Source organism: Abramis brama (assembly GCF_963993115.1).
Source record: "Abramis brama genome assembly, chromosome: 17".
NCBI classification, from domain to species: domain Eukaryota; kingdom Metazoa; phylum Chordata; class Actinopteri; order Cypriniformes; family Leuciscidae; genus Abramis; species Abramis brama.
In genome coordinates this window covers 26,376,684-26,397,192 of record NC_139979.1, presented here as the reverse complement: position 1 = coordinate 26,397,192, position 20,509 = coordinate 26,376,684, and the positions used below count along the sequence as shown (strand labels likewise).

The following is a 20,509-nucleotide window of genomic DNA, read 5'->3' as shown; positions in this document are numbered from 1 at the left end:
TTCATCAAAGATACCACAATATTAGACATGTTTTGGGTGAAAAAACACTGTCTTCATGTACCTGAAACATAAGAGGTGTGGTGGCAGAGGAGAAATTGAGACTCTTGGCAGTGTGGGATTCTGGGTCATATTTGGACATGTAGCCTTTGATGATGACGGTTTTGGCAGTTCCCTGTTCTCCTATCAAAAGCACAGCCTGAAACACATGAAGAAAACATGAGTAGACTCCAGAGAGGGCGACCATCTGTCCTTGTGCAAGGCTAATCATAGTGCTGGCAGCACAGGAAAAGTCTTGATGACAAACAAACTAGCTGTCCATTTAAACAAGCCTCACTCAGACAAATCAATAATGCAGCACTGCATGGTGTCATTGTCGAGAACCTACACTAGAAAATACAATCTACAATATATTTAGTGTTTTTTATAAGATCCAGAGGGTGTTATAATACGATGTACAATTGCATTCCAATTCACGAAGACACAGATAACACAATTCCACGAAAATGGTGTTTGTTCTTGTCTCAGAGCCAGTGCTCGATGGGTGTTCGGTCAGGTTTATGTGGAACCCTTGTGTTTGCACTGTCTAGGGAATTGAATAATTCCATAATAACTACTGTAAACTAACAAACATAGCATTTTGCAGTCTTTTTTTACTGCCAGTTTCGAGAACATATGATATACATTTATGTACTGCATATATACAGTAAATGACAATATTAATAATGTAACAGGCAGATAAATGTACAGCCTGATCATTAAATCGAAATGTGTTATTTTTTTATACTGTATATATTTTTTTAATTAAAAGTCAAATAAGAGTGAAAAGGCTCTCACCTTGCCCTGCTTTGCAATGGTCTGGATGAGGAAGTCAGTGCGAACATTGTCTACGTTGGGCACCAATATGGAGCCATACTCTGGTGTAGAGTCAGGTGGGTAAATATACTCTTCCACTCTGGTGTTCCAGTGAACCCAATGGCCTACAAAACACACAATTTACATTGTCAGTACTGTGAATAGAGCATCTTGCAAGAACCTATATTAAAACTCCATAATGAACTGCCAATGTGTTCCATAATTAAATAGGGTTATTAACCCTGGTTCTGACTCACAAGTGGAGTTTTTGCCATGAAAATGTAATGGCTGGGAAACTTGTTGCTAATTAGGCATCTAATTGAAATGTACACTATTTTGCGACAAATTTTCTAAGGAAACTTAGAAACCAGAGAATTTTGGGTCTAAGCTATTTTGTTTCAAGCTTTAGCTGTGAGAAGAAGTCAACCTGGAATATACTTATTGTGGTCCATCAATTAATGCCCAACAAAACGAAAGAATAAAAACAATTTTGAGTGTCAGATTTGTCTGGAGGCAGACTACAGACTTCAGATTCACTATTCTCCATAAACATGCAAATTCTCCTCTCAATAGGAAAAATGTCATAGAAATTATGTAGACTGCTGCTTGAATTGTACTGACATCAAGAGTAATTTCCCAGCATGCTCTTGTTCAGAAGAAAAACCTTCAGTCAGTCTTACTAAAACAGCTTTTCTTGTCATTTACCAATCAGAAAAGTTGGCAAGTTGAAAACATTTACACAATTATTATAAATCGAAGATTTGTATGTAAACAGAACCAGACAAAGACAGATACAAATGAAGCAAATATAACACAGAATGAGGCGTGTGACTGTGTTAGATACCATCATTAGTGACGTAAAAGTCGAACATAGTGTCCTCGCTGTGGGGAGGGATGTTGGGAAGGTTCAGGCAGATGTTGTCATGGTGACGGAGCCATTGCTCCATCTTCATTCGATCATCCAGTTCCAATAGGGCTCCCACACTCCACATGAGAGCGAAGACATACAGACGTTCCATGTGCTCACGAGACAGCTCCCCTCCCTGCTCCTGATGGGTTACATCATCAAAGACACCATCAAAGGTCTGTCAGAGCTTAAAGGCCTGATAAAATTATTATTTTTGCACTCATGAAACCTTTATAATACTAATGAAATATTAATAATACTAATAATCTAATCCTTTATTGTGAACCCATATGACCACTGAATATCTTTTGATAACTTTTGTTTAAGAATAATATGCATGATACTTTTCGGGAAATGTTCATTTGCTGTAAAATTTTCCATATGTACTAGATTGGATGCATTCATAATTAAACAAAGTTGATATAAAATTTAGTCTGTAAGTCTGACAGTGGCAGAAAATAAACGGCAAAATCTGGGTTAATGAGGACGACAGCTGTTATTTAAATATATTTTGAGAGAAACAATTGTGTATTATTAAAGGGATGGTTAAAATATTAAATAAGAATTTGATGTTACATGCAAATTTACCTTATGACACTAAATTTACCATTTATGAAAACAAAGCTTCACGGTCAGAATTATCAGCACATTAATATACACTACCATTCAAAAGTTTAGGGTCAGTAAGATTTTTAGTGGATTTGAAAAAAGTCTCTTATGCTCACCAATGCATTTATTTGATCAAAAATACAGTAAAAACAGTAATATCATTACAATTTACGCCTCAAGTAACATTTCTTATTATTATCAGTATTGAAATAAGTTGTTACAGAGTTACAGTTGGTTTGAAACGGTGATCTTTTTTCAGAATTATTGGATAATTAGGTAACAGCATTTATTTAAAATAGAAATCTTTTTAAGAATCTTTTAAATCTTTTTTACTGTCACTTTTGATCAATTTAATGTGTCCTTGTGGTATAAAAGTACTAATTTCTTAACACTAAATACTACTAACACTAAATAATTGAAGTTGGACTAATATAAGTGGATTTCAGAGAGGGAAAATCTCTACAGGAAGGGAAAAGACACGACTGCACCAGTGATAAGAATATACAAATACATTCAAGGCCAGTCAGTTAGACATGAATGTTTCTTTTCAGCTACAGCCTGAGGTGTTAATATTCTTTAACATCCAGTTCACAACAATATTATTTGACACTGTGTTATGGTCATTCACACAAATGTTTCAATTGCATAATCATTTGCAGGTTGCATTGTTGGTGCTCTATACACACTGTCTATGAAAGAATTACATCAAACCCAAAGTGCTTTTGAAGGTTATAGGTCCTTTTTTATAGAGCCAGTGGGTATAATGCATATTTGGCTCATGTATCATTAATTCTCATAGAATGATAGTGTGGTGACAATAGGACTGTATAATGTGTATCTCAAAACTAAATGCTTTACAAATGACAATGCGAGTGTTAATGTGTGACATTTACTGGGGACAGTTCATCCTAATCATATTCATGACTTTCAGATAAGGAGAAAATCTGCGTGGGTTGAATGTCAAAAAGACATTCAAACCGAAACTTAAGTCCTGAAACTGGTCAGGACTTCAGTATATTTATATTCATTCGAGATTGATTTAAGCTTAATCTGCTTATATAATAATGAGCTTACATATTTTATTTTCTTCAGCTGATCAACAAGCATTCAATATTTCAGTTTAATGATGGCTGCTGTGAAGATTAGTCAAATCTCACTACATTAAATGTAGCGAAATTGTATTATTTTGCTATAACCATTGCTATATTTTCTTGATTTCTTTATCAAACCACCCTATTACTAGTACACAGTTTCAGGTGTCAGACATTTTATAGTGCTGTCAGAAACCATTGCTAATTCCTACAATGCTTCATAATAAGATTTGTAAACATCCATAATGCACCGATGAATCTCATCAAATGAAATCTTGTACGTGGAGACAATCTTTATACTACATCACCACTGCCCTCTTCGGTGCACAAAAGCGCTCACTCATTTTTGTACATTGCTCTCTCAGGTAGAGGACTGCATGACTTCCACTATATAGGAATAGTTTATGAGGGGATAGGGGAAAATGTTGTATATGCATAATGGACTGTATGTGCACTAATGTATAAAGCAGGGGTGTTCAATTAAAGTTCCAAGAGACCTACTCTCTGTATTTCCTTAATACTACAATATTTTTTTGGAATAGTTATACATTTCCTTGTGGACAGCAGTAGTAGGGGTCTGCTGATTCTGCAGCCAATGAGATTGCCTGCTCAACATTTAAATAGTATTGCAGCTCACCACTGTATCTTCGGTACTGTTGTTACAATAACCACATCAACTGAAGCGTACTTCATGCTTGTTATGTCTTTAGTGCGAGAGAGAAGCAACATGCAAACTGGCTTAAGAAGTGCCTAAATAAAAGGACCTAAATAAAATAATTTAGATATAGTGCTAGACATAAATGACCCTGAACGTTTGTGGTGTGCACATATCTGCTGTTTTTACGGCTGCTCACTTAAACTGTAGAAAGGTTAAAATGGTGCAACCACTGTCTCACGGGACAGAAATGGACAGTAGTCTACTAATTGGTGACCCCTGGTATACAGTGCACGTACTAACAACTGCGCTACTCTGTTTTTTTAATGACAGCTGAAGTTTAAAACCCTTATTTTTGGATTGACATGTTAGTAAGCAGTCTTTCACTGTTGCAAAATCTGTAATGAGGACTACAACTGTTGACAACCTTGGGCTGAATGAGTCCTTGCAGCATGTTTATGCACTGCATGATGATGAAGGCCTCCAGCATGTCCATCTTATACTGCAAAGATTGAACGCTGAACCGATAGAGCTCAGGGAAGGAGGACGAAAAGAGATCCCTCAGGACCACCCCTTCCTGAGGGGAGCGATTCTTCAGCCAGCCCTGAAAGCACACACACAAACACACAAGTGAAAAACCCGTAAGGAAGGACATACACATAATGGGAGATATCTGCACAGTGAAATTAAACGAACTATCCTTTAGAGCTCAACAATAGTTTGTCCATCTTCTCTGTCTTTCTCTGGCTCTCCTTCATTTACTCTTCATGCATTGAACAGTTGAACACTTTGAAGTCTGTTATAAAGACAGAGAGAAATGCCTGGGGGATTTTAGACTTCATTAATTCAGAGTGAGTAAAAGGAAAAACTAGCAGAGCCACTGGTTTCTACATTTGAGGTTCTGTGGGTGCCTTTTTTTCCACTTTTATTATGCAAATGTGGAGGGAAGTATTGTAGATTCTAGTTGTTCTCAAATTTCTTCAAACTTGGCTAATATACCAAATTTATTACCCAAAAAATTATGTTTCTCATAATTTATAAATAATCATGTTGTTCCAACCCATAAGACTTTAATTCAACTTCAAAAGACAAATGGAGACAGAATTCAGTGCCTTCATTCCCCCCAAATTTTAAAGGGATAGTTCACCCAAAAATTTCAATTCTGTCATTAATTACTCCCCCTCATGTCATTCCAAACACATAAGCCTTTCTTTCATCTTCAGAACACAAATGAAGATGTTTTCGATGAAATCTGAGAGATTTATGTCCCTCCATTGACAGCTACGCAACTATCACTTTGATGCTTAAAAAAAGAGGGTTGTAAAACTAATTCACATGAATTGAGTGAGAGAGACACGATCGCTTTATATGATGAACAGATTGAATTTAGGCTTTTAATCACATATAAACCTTCACCAACTCACACATCAGTTGAGGTAAACGGAAGCTCAGGTTTGAGCTTCCACAAGAACCAATGAGGTCCAGCCTCGTGTGTTATGCAGCACGTTTGAGGTTCATTCTCGTGTGTTATGGGGCACGTTTGAGCTTCCGCAAGAACCAATGAGTTTTTTTTTCTTGAGCATCAATCAGGTTCGGTTGAGCTTCTGTTTATGTTCGCTGATCAATGTTTAAATGTGAAAAAAAGCCTAAATTAAATCTGTTTCTTATCATATAAAGTGATCAAGTCTCTTCAGAAAATTTGGACTAAACCACCCGATTTATATGGATTCGTTTTATAATCACTTTATGAACTTTTTGAAGCGTCAAAGTGGTAGTTGCGTAGCTCTCAATGGATAGAAAAGAAAGCTCTCAGATTTCATCAAAAAGATCTTCATTTGTGTTCTGAAGATAAGCGAAAGTTTTATGGGTTTGAAACGACATGAGTCTGATTAATTTACATTTTTAGGTGAACTAACCCATTAACGCTTCAAAAAGTTCATAAAGACATTATACCAGTAATTCATTGGAATCAAGCAGTTTAATCCAAGTCTTCTGAATAGGCATGATAATTGTATATGATAAAAAGTGTTCACATATAAACATTAATCACCATACATACATAGAGCATGTTAAACATAAGCACATTTGAGCTTCCACAGCAACCAGTAAGGTTTGTTCTCGTGTGTCAAGTTAATATGGTTAGACCATATTTGATGTGCTCTATGCATGTGCGTCAATTACATGTGAATAAAAACATGAATTAAATCTTTAAAGTTTTCTAGCTTTGGAACGAGATGAGGTTGAGCAAATGATGAAAGAATTAGCATTTTTGCATGAAATAACCCTTCAAGTTAAACACAGAGACTTCTCAGAAAAGAAAGAAAAAAATAGACAGCTTAACAGAATAGTTCACTATTTTAATTCTGCCCTCAATTGCAAACCCTCATTTTGTTTTAAATCCACATGATTCCAATTTTTTGAAATCCAAGGAATATACTGGTATCTCTTTTGGTGTAGCTCTGAAGTCTCATTCACCATTATACACATTCAAACTTGAGCTTCAAGGTTTTCCTTGTTGTGTCTTTTGTCATATTTTGATATTACATGTATGGATACTAGAGAAAGCATTAATGAGATTTAAGAGCTATGGCAGTTTTTCAGAGAATTACCTAAATTTTGGTCTGTTCCTCATACAAAGCTACGATAGCTTTCAGAAGACCATAGTACACTCATGAATACTGCTTTTATGATACATGTTTTGTCCTTTTTAGAGCTTGAAAGCCACTTAGTCTTGAAAAAGAGCATAATATTTCCTTTTTTGTTCCATGAAAGGAAGAATATTTGAACAATGGAGTGAGTAAATGACATAATTTTCCTTTTTGGGTGAACTATTTCTGTAGATTTTATGGAAGCAAGCATCCGGTAACACTTTATTGCACGTGTCATTGTTACATGAAGTTACTATAGTAATAAATATAAATGATGTATTAGTACATGCAGCTAACCCTAAACCGAACCAAACCCTAATCCTAATCCTACTAGTACATGTAGATACTTAATATTAATTAGTACTTAAATGCATTATTACAGTGTAACAAAGAAAACAAAATTAAGTGTAACCAAGCATCCTCTGACAGTAATCTTTTTAATTACTTAAATTGGTAACACTTTATTTTGATAGTCCACTTTAGACATTCTAACTTTAAGTAACTTTGTGACTACATGTCAACTACCAGTCATTAGAGTATTAGTAGACTGTCTGCTTAATATCTGCAAAACTATTTTGATGGTCCCCCAGAAGAAACTCTACTGCTGAATATGAGAAACTTGGCAAGTACATGTCAACTTATTCTACTAACCCAGACCTAACAGTTTACTAATACTCTAATGAGGGTTAGATGACATTACAAATGAATGAGAGTTAGTTGACATTGAGTAATTGCAAAGTTACTTTTAGTTAGTAGAATGTCTATGGTGGACTATCGAAATAAAGTGTAACCCTTAAATTATCTAAATATAGAATACTTAATAATAGCATCATTCAATACTAATTTGTTATCACCCACCTCCAAAATAGGGCTCCAATTAAGGACAGAAGAGCTCATAAACACCATCCCATTACGGGACACTGTGGCCGGGGAGGCGTTATCGATGTTGTGTGGCTCAAACACAATCTTGCAATTGGGGGCCATGGGGATGCGGTCACCATTGGCCAATGTCAGTGTACGGTTATCATCCAGGACTGAATTTAGGTTTTCAATCCATATAGCATCAACCGGCCCATCAAGAACAATCCATATGTGTTCCCCTAAACACAAACCATGAAGTACAAATGAGAAATGAAATAAGATACAGATACAATTGCATAATGTTGTGGCTTCCATCAATCATTATGATCAATGACTGACATTTGACATCTTATGGCTGATTGCTTGGCCCATTAGTGTCAAAAGCCCTGTTTGATGGTTGCACTTGTTCATTTATTTAAAAAACCGAGTCGATAGGTTTCAACATGTTTCCATTTAAATGAAACATTCTCTTTCATGTGTTATAGATCTCAGTGCCTTTTTGTAAAGGGAGGGAATAGTACACTCTTGCCTGTTTGAGAGGCTTTTCAACCACTTTGGAAACCATCAGCTTTCTTACACAACTGACCGGACAAAAAAAGCCCTGAGGGGCTCTGCTGATATATATTAAAACATGTGCTCCCTCAAAAGTAGATGTGTTTTTTAAACATTTTAGACCAGACATGCTAAGTATGTTTAACAGTTTTAATGTTCAGTGCTGTATACTTTAAAGTTACTTTGATATGTGCAATAATCTCAGGAAATACAGTATTAGGAGCTAAAAAAAAACTTGATAATTCATTTTGCAGTGTCCTTGTTACATGTTACATGTATTTATTATAATAATAACAGTAAATTATTAATTACATTTAATTACATACTACTAACTCTAAACCAAACCCTAATCCGAACCATAACCCTATAGTACATGTTTTATTTAATATTACTCAGTACTTAATTATAATTACACTGTAAAAGGGACACCTTAAAATAAAGTGTAACCAAAAGCTTCTGCTGCTTATGCATATTCCATACAATTTTTTAACAGGTGATCTACCTTTCTTTGCTCTGAGTGTTTTCCTCCAAAGAGTGGAAAAGATTCCATCAGTCCAGTCGTTGGTTGCCACATCGAGTCGACCAAACATTTGAGGTGCAGTAATAGCTTTAGGGTTCATACGCATCTCTCTGTGAGGTTGGCCACAATCTAAACATGCATTTACAGTAAGTTGCATATAAATTACAAATGTTTACTATTTACATCACCAATGAAATGATCCCTGTAACATAATGGCCTAGTTTTTGTGGCTGGTGTCTAATTCTCACCAGTCATGGCCTTCATAAGGGTATGGATGCAGGTTGTTTTTCCTGCTCCGCTGGGTCCTAGTGCCATCATCCCATGACGAACTCTTTGAGTCTCATATAGCTGAATGATCTTTAACCTCCACGGTGGGTGATTGATAAGACCAGCCTCAGTTACCTAGAAGAATAACAAAGATTTTGATTTTGATTTTAATTCCCAGTGCTCAACCTAACAAACGTTCAGATTCATATATGATCATTTTTTTCCAACCTGTTTGTCTATGGCTGATTCCAGATTAGGGTATCCAGCTTTATCCAACTGAATTCCAGGGAAAAGATCTTCAATCAAACTGAGGAACAATGGCTCATCCTCATCAATCTTAAGGGGCAGAGACAAGTGCCATTTCATTGTTATGACAGATGCATTTAGAAAGGAATTCTGACATTGAACCACAAACTGATATAAGAGAGAATATATAATCAAATAAGTGTCATGTTTATACTGTATATTCATGAGGTGTCATGAGGGGTGAATGTCAGTCACATGAGAAAACTATGTCTGTATGTGCGCTGGTATTCTTACCAGTTTGGATAGATTCATGTCTCGCAGAACTCTCATGACAATAGTAGACTCTGTGTCATTGGGATTGGCCCGTTTTGCGGCACCAAGAGTGCGCAGGACGGACAGAATATTGCGCAGACCAAAGTCATAATGGACCTAGAAAAAAAATTTACTTAAAAAGTAAGTTATAAAGTTATAAAGGTTGTCTTTTTCATCCCTGATTTAGGTCAAGTTAAGTCACCTTTATTTTTATAGCACTTTATACAATACAGATGGTTTCAAAGCAGCTTTACAGGGATAAACAGAAAAATAATGATTCAACAATGCTGTTATGATCCTGACCTGTTTTCCACTGTCCTGTGTTGGACACCCATCTTTTGTTCCTCTTGTTTCTGTGTTCATGCCTGTGTTCAGTACCTGTTCCCTATCAGTCAGTCACGTTCGACGTTAATCGTCAGTGGACTGACGAATTAGGATCTCGCCTGAGAGACCAATCACCTTCAAGTGGTAAAAGAACGAGCCAATGCACGTTGGCTAGTGAGATTTGCATCGCAAACTGCACCCCCGCTTCTGGGTATAAGGGCTTGATTGCAATACTCACATCAAGCTTATTGAAATTTTACAGATGTTTAAATGTTGATGTTTTATTGAATGTTTCATTTGAAGTTACCATTATGGAGCTCAGTAGCAGCAGCATCTCTACTAATTGCGGATCTGTAAGGTTAATTGCCATGATACTGAGAAATGTCTAGTAGTTTTGCAGATTCAAAACTATTTTAACTATTTTATTTTCTGTACTGTAGCCTACCTGTGTGCGTTTGTATGGAAGAGAAAATGCGAGAAAGAGAGTATACTTTCCATAGATAATGAAACGTAATTTTGTGGGGAAAACAAATGGTCTTTTTTATCTTATTGTTTGTTATATTTATTTGCTTGGTCAGTGTCTTTGTGGGTTTTGGTTCATTTGCTGTTGTAAGATTTAAGTACCTTTGAAATAACTAAAATCATTTGGCGAAGTTACATGGAACTATAATGCGTCCAAGACCTGCCTGGAACTACCATAGCTATGTGTTACTGTAAAAATAATTGCACACTTTAGAACATTCTTCAACCAATCAGAATCAAGCATTCAACAGCACCATAGTATAATACATACCGGTAATATTTAGTTCCTCAGCAACACTTTACTGTTTTTTCTAGTCTTTTCTTTAAATCTAGTTTACAATGAGCAGGGAAGAACTGACTGGAAAATCGGAATATGTGATTATTAAGTATATACTATATACTGTAATACATTGTTACTAATGATAGTCACCTGTTTAGAGAGCTGCTCCTCACACAGTTTGTACAGAGTGAAGAATTTCCTGGCCAGCTCGATATTGTCAATGAAGCCACAGCTTGCCAGTTTCACTCTGATAATGATCTGTCTGTCAGGAACCATCATCGCCACTGAGCGGAAGTTAATTTTCAGATTCTCTGGAAGTTCCTGTCTCCCTGCGTATCCAGGATTCTGTACGAAAAAAAAAAAAGAGAAAATAACAACCCACCGTACAGTATATTGTTTATATGGCGATTAGCCTGAAAGTGTAACCTTTCATTTCATTTGGTCTTTAAATCACAGTGTAGTCAGATTTCCACATAGTCTTTGAGATTTATCTATAAAAAACTATATTCGTAATATGTTCCATGTGTTTCATATAGTATGAAAAAAAAATAAGCAAACTTTATTAAGAGTAAATGGTGCCCCTAACTGTCCTAAACAATTTTAATAAAACATTGTAACTTGGCACATTAATATATAATTCAGCTGATGGACAGTCACAGGTGTATGTATTAGCTACAGTGAAAGGTAAAGATAAAAGGAAGAGATAAAATGTATTGTAGTTCTTAGTTCGTAAGTGTTAAATAAACTTTCAAATCTCTGTGAGGTGTGTGATATTTCGAAGAAGACATAAATGCACCAGCTCACCATCGTGAGGAAGATGCCAAACTCAGGGTTCATTTCTACATTATCTCCATCAGTAAAGATAAAGTTCTTCCGCCGTTCTTTCTTGCAGGTGAGCACAATGGCGATTTGTTGAGCCGCCACTGAGAGCACCGGCAGGTCAATACGGTTAAACTCATCAAAACATCCCCAGGAGCCAGACTGAGCAAGACCTAAAGACAGAAAAAAAAAGAAGAAAAAAAAATCATCCCCAAGTATGCATAAAGCAAAACACGAACACTCTGATGAAATGACAACGCATTGGTTTCTCATGTTAATTTCACACATCATATCATACAAATATTGTTTGTGTATGGGTAATGAATTATGGATTATTGCTTACAGACTTCACATGTATTATCATTATGGTTATATTACAAGTAGGGATGCACCGATCCACATTTTTTCACTTCCGATCCGATCCCGATACCTGAATTTGGATATCGGCCGATACCGATACTATTCCGATACCAGAGCTGTGTTTCTTGCTTTAATATTGTTTATTTTATTTGATGCTGAAATAAACTTCTCTCAACAGGCAAGTATGATATGTACGTATGTATGCATGTATGTCCCAAAAGGCAACTTGAGGTAAGTATAAGGTCAGAAAAGGAAGTAAAAAAAACAGGAAATCCTGTTAACAGGAAAAATCCCATTCTGAAAACAAATATGCAACTGTAACTTACAGGTTTCAAATTGATTGTCATGTCAATATTTATTACATTCCCAAAATGTCAAATACTTGAGTCTTGAAATATAAGAATGGTAACTCGTCTCGATGAATGCTCGATCAACATCAGCATCTTGCAAACAGACAAGCGGATTTCACCTCAAACGCGCGTCAATTTCGCTCTGGACGCGCAAATGGATTCAAAATATTCAAGCGTCCAACTAGACGCGGTAGACGCGAACTTGACGCGCTATTCGCGTTTGGTGTGAACGCACAGTAACGTGGTGCTTTTTTAAATGTTTGAGTGCGTTCGTTACATTGCATTTTGCTGTCTTGCTCTGCGGTGTTTCCAGTCTGAAGTATTTTTCCACACAGAGGACGTTGTTGGCTAGTTGCAAACTGCGAAATGGATTTCCTGAGCGGGGGCGTGTCTCATAACTCTGTGTCTCATTGAGCCGCGCATCTGTTTAGGAAATCCATTCCGCAGTTTGCAGCCAGCTAGCAGACTCGCCGGCGGGAATCACTTTTGGAGTCATTTCAGCAGACAACGTTAAAGCGCAGACATGACTCATGGATATCGGATATCTCCGCAGGTTGGATCGGGAAAATCCGATACGTGAATTACGCTGGTATCGGTCCCGATACCGATACTGGATCGGATCGGCCCCATCCCTAATTACAAGGATATGCTTTCATTTAATATGCAGCAATAAAGTAATATTTGTTTTTATAATGTGGATTGAGCACACATGTGTGTGGCACCTTTGAATATTCTGCCCAAGCCTCTGAAGTCCATCTGGTCAGAGCAGTTGAATACCACCACATATTTGCCCAGGCAGCGGCCCATGTCCTTGGTGGTTTCCGTCTTTCCTGTTCCTGCTGGCCCAGCTGGGGCTCCACCCATGCTCATTCCCAGAGCTTGAGCTAAAGTAATGTAGCATCTAGGAAACATATTGAAAATGATCATCTTCACACAAAGATGATTTAAGTCAAGAAAAAGTAACATCTGCACTGCAAAGGAACTATTTCTTAATCAGTATTTTCGTGTGTTGTCCAGTAAAAAAAAATATCTGAAAATTTATAACACAGGATGCATCTCTAATTAACTATCTACTGTTTTTTTTTACTGGCATTTTATTTTTATTTTATCATTAAGCGTACATACAAATTATTTAATTAATTATTTAAATCAAAACAAATGCTAATGTATCCAAGTATGTTTAGACATCTTTATGGAAAAGCAAGACAAAATAGGAAAATGCAGTGTATACGGAAAGTAATAAACATGCAATAAATGTAATATGTACATTTAGCTTATATGGCTATTTTAGGACCATTAATATATAAGGGCCAAATTCTCATTATCATAATGTAATATATATATATATATATATATATATATATATATATATATATATATATATATATATATATATACATACATTCTAATATAAACTAATATATTATTTCAGCTGTAAAGTTGTTATACATAGCAGTTTTTGTTGATAATACCATACATATTCCATACATATTTTTTAGTAATGATAATCTAAAATCAATCAACATTTTAAATAATTACAATTATAAAACAGCCAGACACATTACAATAATTAAAATATGGGGAACATATGCTTAATTACCATGAAAGCAAATAAAAAGAGTCATACAAAAAAACACAATGGTCGTAATCTTCATTTTCCTTATGCACAATATAATTTCTTATGTTCATCATTTTGTTGGGCTTTTGTATTATTTTGTTCTGAGCAGAATTTATAATTGTATGGTCTATGAGAAATCACATCTGATTTGTAATTATACATAAACTGCGGTGAAAATAGAGGTAAACGAGCTTGTTATTGCTAAATGCACCTGTCAGTGAGAGGAGTGATGACCAGCCTGTCAGTGCAGCCTAGAAACTCATTCTGATAAATGAAAGCCACATCAGTGATGCTGATCATCATCTTATCCGTGTCCTCGTTGAAGTAAAAGCGGCATTGTTTCAGCCATTCAAAGTCTGTGGGGCTTTTGATGTGCAAACGACACTGTGTGAGAAGAACAGAAAATATCAGTTTTTGCTGGGTGGTTATCTTTTGGAGTTGTCTCAAATGGATGTACACTGAGGGTTGTGACATACTCAGTAATTTGGCATTCAGTCATGAGATATCAAAACATCCAACCTTGCCAGTTGACATAACCCCAAAAGTGACTGCAATGTTAATTTGGCAGTCTGCATTAGCTAAATTGCCTATTCTAGAGCTTTAAAAGTTGAAGATAATAAAGTTCTAAAATACGGAACTCAAATGAGCAACTATAAACAATGCTGAGACTTTATTAGAATAATAATGAACATATAGCATGTAAACCGTAAATAAACTGGATGAGTATATTCGGGCACTCACCAAATCATCAAAGATGTCCCTCTGGTGTACGTGAATGGTGATTAGGGTTTCATACTTTGTCCGTTCAACAGCCCCAAGGTCTTTTGTGGTCATGTCAATTAAATTGTTGAGGAGCTCAAGAAAAAAATGGTTGGTTTTAGCCATGATCTTACGGTCATATCTGGCATTGCTCAAAGCATCCTCAGAATCTTTCGTCCAGATCATCTGTATTCCTAGTAAACCAACCTAAACCACAGAAACCAGTAGTCTGGTTAATATACTATACCATTTTTTAAAATTTACTTATCACTGTCAATATGTTGAATACCTGTGCAGGAAAGGAGTCCAAAAATTCAATCAACTCAAAACCAGAGTCTTGAATGGCAAGTGCAGCCTGACGGATGACAAGGTGCAAAGACCTCTGGGATTCTTTCAGTAGTGCATTAAGCCAGACCTCCACATTGCCCTCTGCTATGACAGGCCTTTCCAGCTCAACTGTCTCACCCTCTCGTGATGATATCGCCAAAACCTTATCATACATCTAAAAGCAAATCCAGTGTTGGTTATTTTTTTCAAGCAAATGTATACTTTCCTAACATTCCTCAAAAAGCCTGATGGATTATATTTGATACTCACATTTGAACATGATGTTTCTCAAAAAAATATGTATGGATAATCAACTAAGCCTAAGTTGCTCAAAGAAGTGTTTATCTAACTTAATAAAAGTTATTCTTATTTACTTTATAAAAATGTGTATAGATTTCACAGCAAAAAAGAGATGTGTACCACAACATTGTCACAATTGTTTTGTTAGTTTTTCACATGTTTTCCTTTGTTCAGATTTCCCACCACTCTTTAGTTGTCATGGTTACTGATTATGACTAGTCATTCCGTTCAGCTGTTCGTCATTAATCACCATTGTTTGCACTACTATTTAAGTTGCTGTGTTTTCAGTTCTCATTTGTCTGGTCACGTTAATGCTTAGGTTGTGTCTGCCTTGTTGACTTGTGTGGATTATTAAAGACTTTCTGAACCTCATCTTCTTCAGCGTGTGCTCTCTAAACCCAGCGTGACAGACATGAAGAGGGACGTTTTTAGAATAAGAAAGCAGGCTTTCTAGGTTAAAATAGTGATCACCTTTTCATGGAAGCGGACACATTTGATGTTGTCAAAGATGTTGAGCAGGTGAGCCTGGATGGTGTGCGAGTCAGATGCTTGGCCCAAAATCTCCAGCAGTGCAGGATCCGAAACAAAGAAGAAACGTGGAAACAGCAATCGCTTTTTCTCCAGGTACCTGTAAAGCAGAAGACAAGCTTAAAATTAGCAGCACTATAAATTAGATCAACTTTAACCTGACTAAAATAAGCAACTTAAAAATATAAAAAAAGAGTCAAAAATTCTGGCAAACTTGTCTATCACAGATTTTTTTAATTTTTTTTACTCAACCTAGTTGTGTCACCTGTGACAACAGAACTGCAATGTTCCCAGGTGCATCTTGCTATAGAAACTGGTTATAAAACTGCTGAATCCTGATATAAGGACTAGACTGAAAAACAGATGTGTTATGTACCCTGTGAGAGATTTTTGACACATCTCTAACTGTTCCAGCAAGTGAGGCAGCAGCTGACCCATAGTCTCATCTCCCACACACGACTGGACTACATTGGGCATCTCATGAGCTCGAGTCATGATTTTCACCCACGATTTATCGATGTTGGAGAAGCGCTTTGCCTCCTAAAAGAGAAGGTTTCACATTAAATATTTAACTCCAGGGAAACAAGAAACATTTGTAGTATCTGGAATTTGACAAAACAAAACATCTGTGAAATCTGTCTTATTAAACAAAACAAACAAAAGACTGGTTATAAAATGGAGATTCAAAAAAAAAAAAAAAATCTTATTATCATAAAGCAAAAATTATATAATTAGTTCAATGTTGTGATATATTATTTCAATCGTAAAGAACAATTATAAAGTACAATTTTAAGTATGTAATTATTCGAATTTTTGGTAACACTTTACAATAAGGTCTCATTTAACATTAGTTAATGCATTAGTTAACATTAACTAACTATGAACAGTATATTTTTACAGCATCTATTAACCTTCATTGAGGTTGGTTAAATATCTAATCGTTCACTGTTTGTTCATGTTAGTTCACCGTGCATTAACTAATGTTAACAGATATAACATTTTTATTTTATTTTTTATATATATATTTATTGAACATTTTCCACTTTTACAAAACACAACACAGATTCCAACCACAATAATAATAATAATAAAAAAAGCACATTTAACCTTGGCCACCTAAAGCGTAAAAGAATAAATAAAAATAAAGGTACATTACAATTTCAAAAACATTATGTTCTCACTCAAGGCATTTGAGTGTGAAAACCTTTCTGCAAAATAGTTGACAAATCAGTCCCTAAATTATTGATATAGGGTTTCCAGACACTATAAAACTGGTCTGGCTGATCATTAACTAAACAAGTTAAGTATTCCAGCGGAATAAGTTCCATCAAAATCTTGTGCCAACCCGATATAGTTGGAGTCTTGTCATTTATCCACCTCAGTAATATGTTTTTCCTAGCAGCAAAAGTAAGAAGATTATACAACCTTTTTTCTTTTGAGAAAATCAAAGCTTTATCAGGCAGACCAAGGATCAAAAATAAAGGATCCAATGCCAACTCCTTATTAAAGATATTACTCATTTCCGAAATTATCTTGGCCCAATATATTTGTAACTGATTACATGACCAAAGACAGTGAGTGAGTGTACCAATTTGTGTTTTGCACTTAAGGCAAAGAGGTGAGAGGGAATTGTTGAATGCATGTCTACGGTTTGGTGAAATATGCATCCTGTGTACAATTTTGAACTGAATAGCTTTAGCACGATTACATACCGAGATAGATTTAGCATATTTCCAAATATTACCCCATTCTTCTTCACTTATAGAGACAAAAAGTTCCCTCTCCCAAACAAGTCTAGTATTTAGAATTACATTTCCCTCAGAAGTCGCCTTAAGAGTCTTGTATAACTGACTCACCGACTTTTCCCCAGGTGTCTGAAATAACACTTTTTCTATAGGAGAAGGACTTCTGGTATGACACAATGAGGTATCTTTCAAGATATAATTTCTAATCTGTAGAAAACGGAAAAAGTCCTGCTTTAATAATTGATACCGTTGACTCAACTCCTCAAAAGACATCAAACCTTCTTCATCAAACAGGTCTAAAAGCCGATTAATACCTTGGTTCGCCCAAAATTTAAACCTCCCATCAAATCTACCTGGAGGAAAGTCCAGATTGTTCACAATTGGGGTGAGTGCAGAGGTTAACTTAGTTCTTCCCTCATAACGACAAACAGCTCTCCATGCCCTAAGTGAATTTACCGTTAAAGGGTTATTACAATTCTCAAATACAACTTTAAAGGGTCATGAAACCCTAAACCAAAATTTCTGAGATTTTAACAGAGGTATGTGTGTTGAACACCATTGAAGACAATGTTAGCATCTGTTAGATTTAATAGTAGGGGGAAAATGGTTAAATTTTAGTTTTTATACGCTATTTTCGTCTTCCGGGTTTAAAATCTTCATTGTGTCCACGTCACAGGCTGTGACGTGGCAGAGCACTATAGTACTTTGATGACTCATCGGTGTCTCATAATTATTAATGAGACTGAGTTTTTTATCCAATGAGAAGACACTTTCTCTTAATTATTCATGACACCATGTGGAACTTTCCAATGACAGACATGTCAAACTTTGATATCGCGTAGTAGATGAGAGAGGCAATGATGGGACGCGCGTTTGTTTTCGTGGTGCAAAAGTTCCAGTGCATCTTTCCCCGCGATGCTGCCCGGGATGGACTCTGACTGCGGGCGGCTGGTTGGCCATCAACCACGGACACTTCTAAACTATGTGTGTGTAGCAACCATTCAACAGGAGAATGGTGGACTTCGGCCTTGTACACCAATGCAGGTTTCGTCTTGCGAGTGATGCGGTCCCGAGGACTTTTCTATCGCTACAGAGGTGTGTGTGTGTGTGTGTGTGTGTGTGTGTGTGTGTGTGTGTGTGTGTGTGTGTGTGTGTGTGTGTCTAAAATGTAACCCTGACCGTTTTACTTGCCTTCTGTTAAATCACTCGTTATTAAAATTTAGATATTTCGATAATACCTCAATTGTATGGAACGTATACTTAATTTGTGCAAATTTCTATGTCACTGTACATCTTTATTATGTGGGTTTAGGGGGCGCGTAGATCTAGGCTATGTAGGCTACTGAACGTTTTTTTTTTTAAGAGATTTTTTTTTTTTTTTTTTAAATATATGCATTTATAGTGTGTATATAAACAAATATATATTTTATAATGACATAATTATACATATACATGTGCATTTATATGTTTTAAATACAATTATAAGGTGTTAAAAATCTAGCATTTCCTCACGTTTAACCACTGATTTTTAGTGACAGTCGATGACAGTTTCCCCCCCTCCCCTCTCCCCTGCCGTGCCATACCACACCCTCTCCCCTGCCTTCTTCTCACAGCCACCACGCCCAATTAAGTTGCATTTTTCAAAAAGATTGTGAGCTAGACTTCAGCTGAAAGAGGGGGGTGTCGTGACCCTTTACATTTTTTGAGAAACAACAAATCCGCAAGGGGAAGGTTAGATAAAGATTGTTCAAGATCTAACCACGTAGAAGAGTTTTCAAGCGCAACCCAATCAGACATATATCTTAGATGAGCAGACCACTGATAAAGCTTAATATTGGGCAAGTCCAGGCCACCCATCGACCCTGGTAGTTATAGCGCAGAGAATTTCAGCCTTGGTTTGCGCTTGCTCCAGATAAAGGAACTGAGCCAGCCGTTCACATCTTTAAAAACCTTTTTAGAGAACAGGATAGGGATCATTTGAATAGGGTATAGGAGCTTAGGGAGGATAGTCATTTTTATAAGAGCCATTCTACCCAACCAGGAGATAGGTAACGTATCCCATCGATTTAAGTCTTCTCTTATTTTACTAAACAAAGGGGGAAAGTTGTCTTTGTATAAATTTTTGAAGACAGGGCTTACAAAGATACCCAAGTATATAAAACCACCAGGGGACCACTTAAATGGAAATGAACTAACCTTTGGCATTGTTTTCATGGTACCAACAGGCATAGCCTCAGACTTATTTAAATTAATTTGATATCCTGAGAAAGTACTGAAATTATTAATAACATCAAGAAGAGATGGTACTGAAGATGCAGGATTTGAAATGAAAATGAGCACATCATCTGCATAGATATAACATTTTAATGTTGACCATATTTTAATAATGTATTAGTAAATGTAGAAATGAACATAACCTAAGATTAATAAATCCTGTATATGTATTGTTTATCATTCATGTGAACTACTGTAGTTAACTGTTAACAAATTAGACTTTATTGTAAAGTGTTACCATTTTTTTTGTATATTGTAAGATTCATCTAAAAAGTGTTTTGAACATTGAACATTTGAACATTGAACAACATCATATATAATAGTATTAATAAATGTTCAAGACAACTTCTAAAGTTAAATTATCAAGCATCAAACTAAACTATATTAAACATAAAAAAAACATATTTACTATATATTGAGTACTTAGTAAATGTAACTTAAAATACATTGAGCTCATGTGGGTTCAAAATCATAATGTGTTATGAGCATGTCCTGTTCCCCCACTCTTTTCCCCATCGTTTCTTCACTTTCAATAAAATAGCCAAAAAAGTGTCAATGTGTGGGAGTGAGACTGAAGATTACCTTTGGCAGCTGTTTGGCTATGTCTCCACCAACAAAAACAGCCTCAAGGTAAATCCAGAGGTTTTGTACAGTCATCCAGTTCTCAATGATATCTGTTGTATTGGAGAGGTTCTGAACCCACTTCTGGATCTGGGCTTTGAACGGTGTGTTGTATCTACAGAGATATAAGAGACAAAGTCAGGAGCATTAGAGGATAGGCTA

General features: G+C 36.0%; 1 protein-coding gene across 2 annotated transcripts in view; it reads right to left on the bottom strand.

The window, feature by feature from the left end:
- dnah5 (dynein, axonemal, heavy chain 5) overlaps positions 1–20,509 on the bottom strand; it is a gene marked incomplete at its 5' end in the record, with an annotated part of 162,820 nt that overhangs the window by 71,798 nt on the left and 70,513 nt on the right. For both annotated transcript variants that reach the window (XM_084089567.1, XM_084089568.1), the window contains 18 exons: positions 62–196; positions 835–977; positions 1,697–1,901; positions 4,542–4,718; positions 7,621–7,862; positions 8,678–8,824; positions 8,944–9,097; positions 9,191–9,298; positions 9,503–9,637; positions 10,797–10,991; positions 11,451–11,638; positions 12,898–13,076; positions 14,005–14,177; positions 14,535–14,759; positions 14,842–15,054; positions 15,651–15,807; positions 16,084–16,247; positions 20,309–20,462. In XM_084089567.1, coding sequence (XP_083945693.1) covers positions 62–196; positions 835–977; positions 1,697–1,901; positions 4,542–4,718; positions 7,621–7,862; positions 8,678–8,824; positions 8,944–9,097; positions 9,191–9,298; positions 9,503–9,637; positions 10,797–10,991; positions 11,451–11,638; positions 12,898–13,076; positions 14,005–14,177; positions 14,535–14,759; positions 14,842–15,054; positions 15,651–15,807; positions 16,084–16,247; positions 20,309–20,462 — 3,094 coding nt within the window. The remainder of the gene's footprint in view (positions 1–61; positions 197–834; positions 978–1,696; positions 1,902–4,541; positions 4,719–7,620; positions 7,863–8,677; positions 8,825–8,943; positions 9,098–9,190; positions 9,299–9,502; positions 9,638–10,796; positions 10,992–11,450; positions 11,639–12,897; positions 13,077–14,004; positions 14,178–14,534; positions 14,760–14,841; positions 15,055–15,650; positions 15,808–16,083; positions 16,248–20,308; positions 20,463–20,509) is intronic.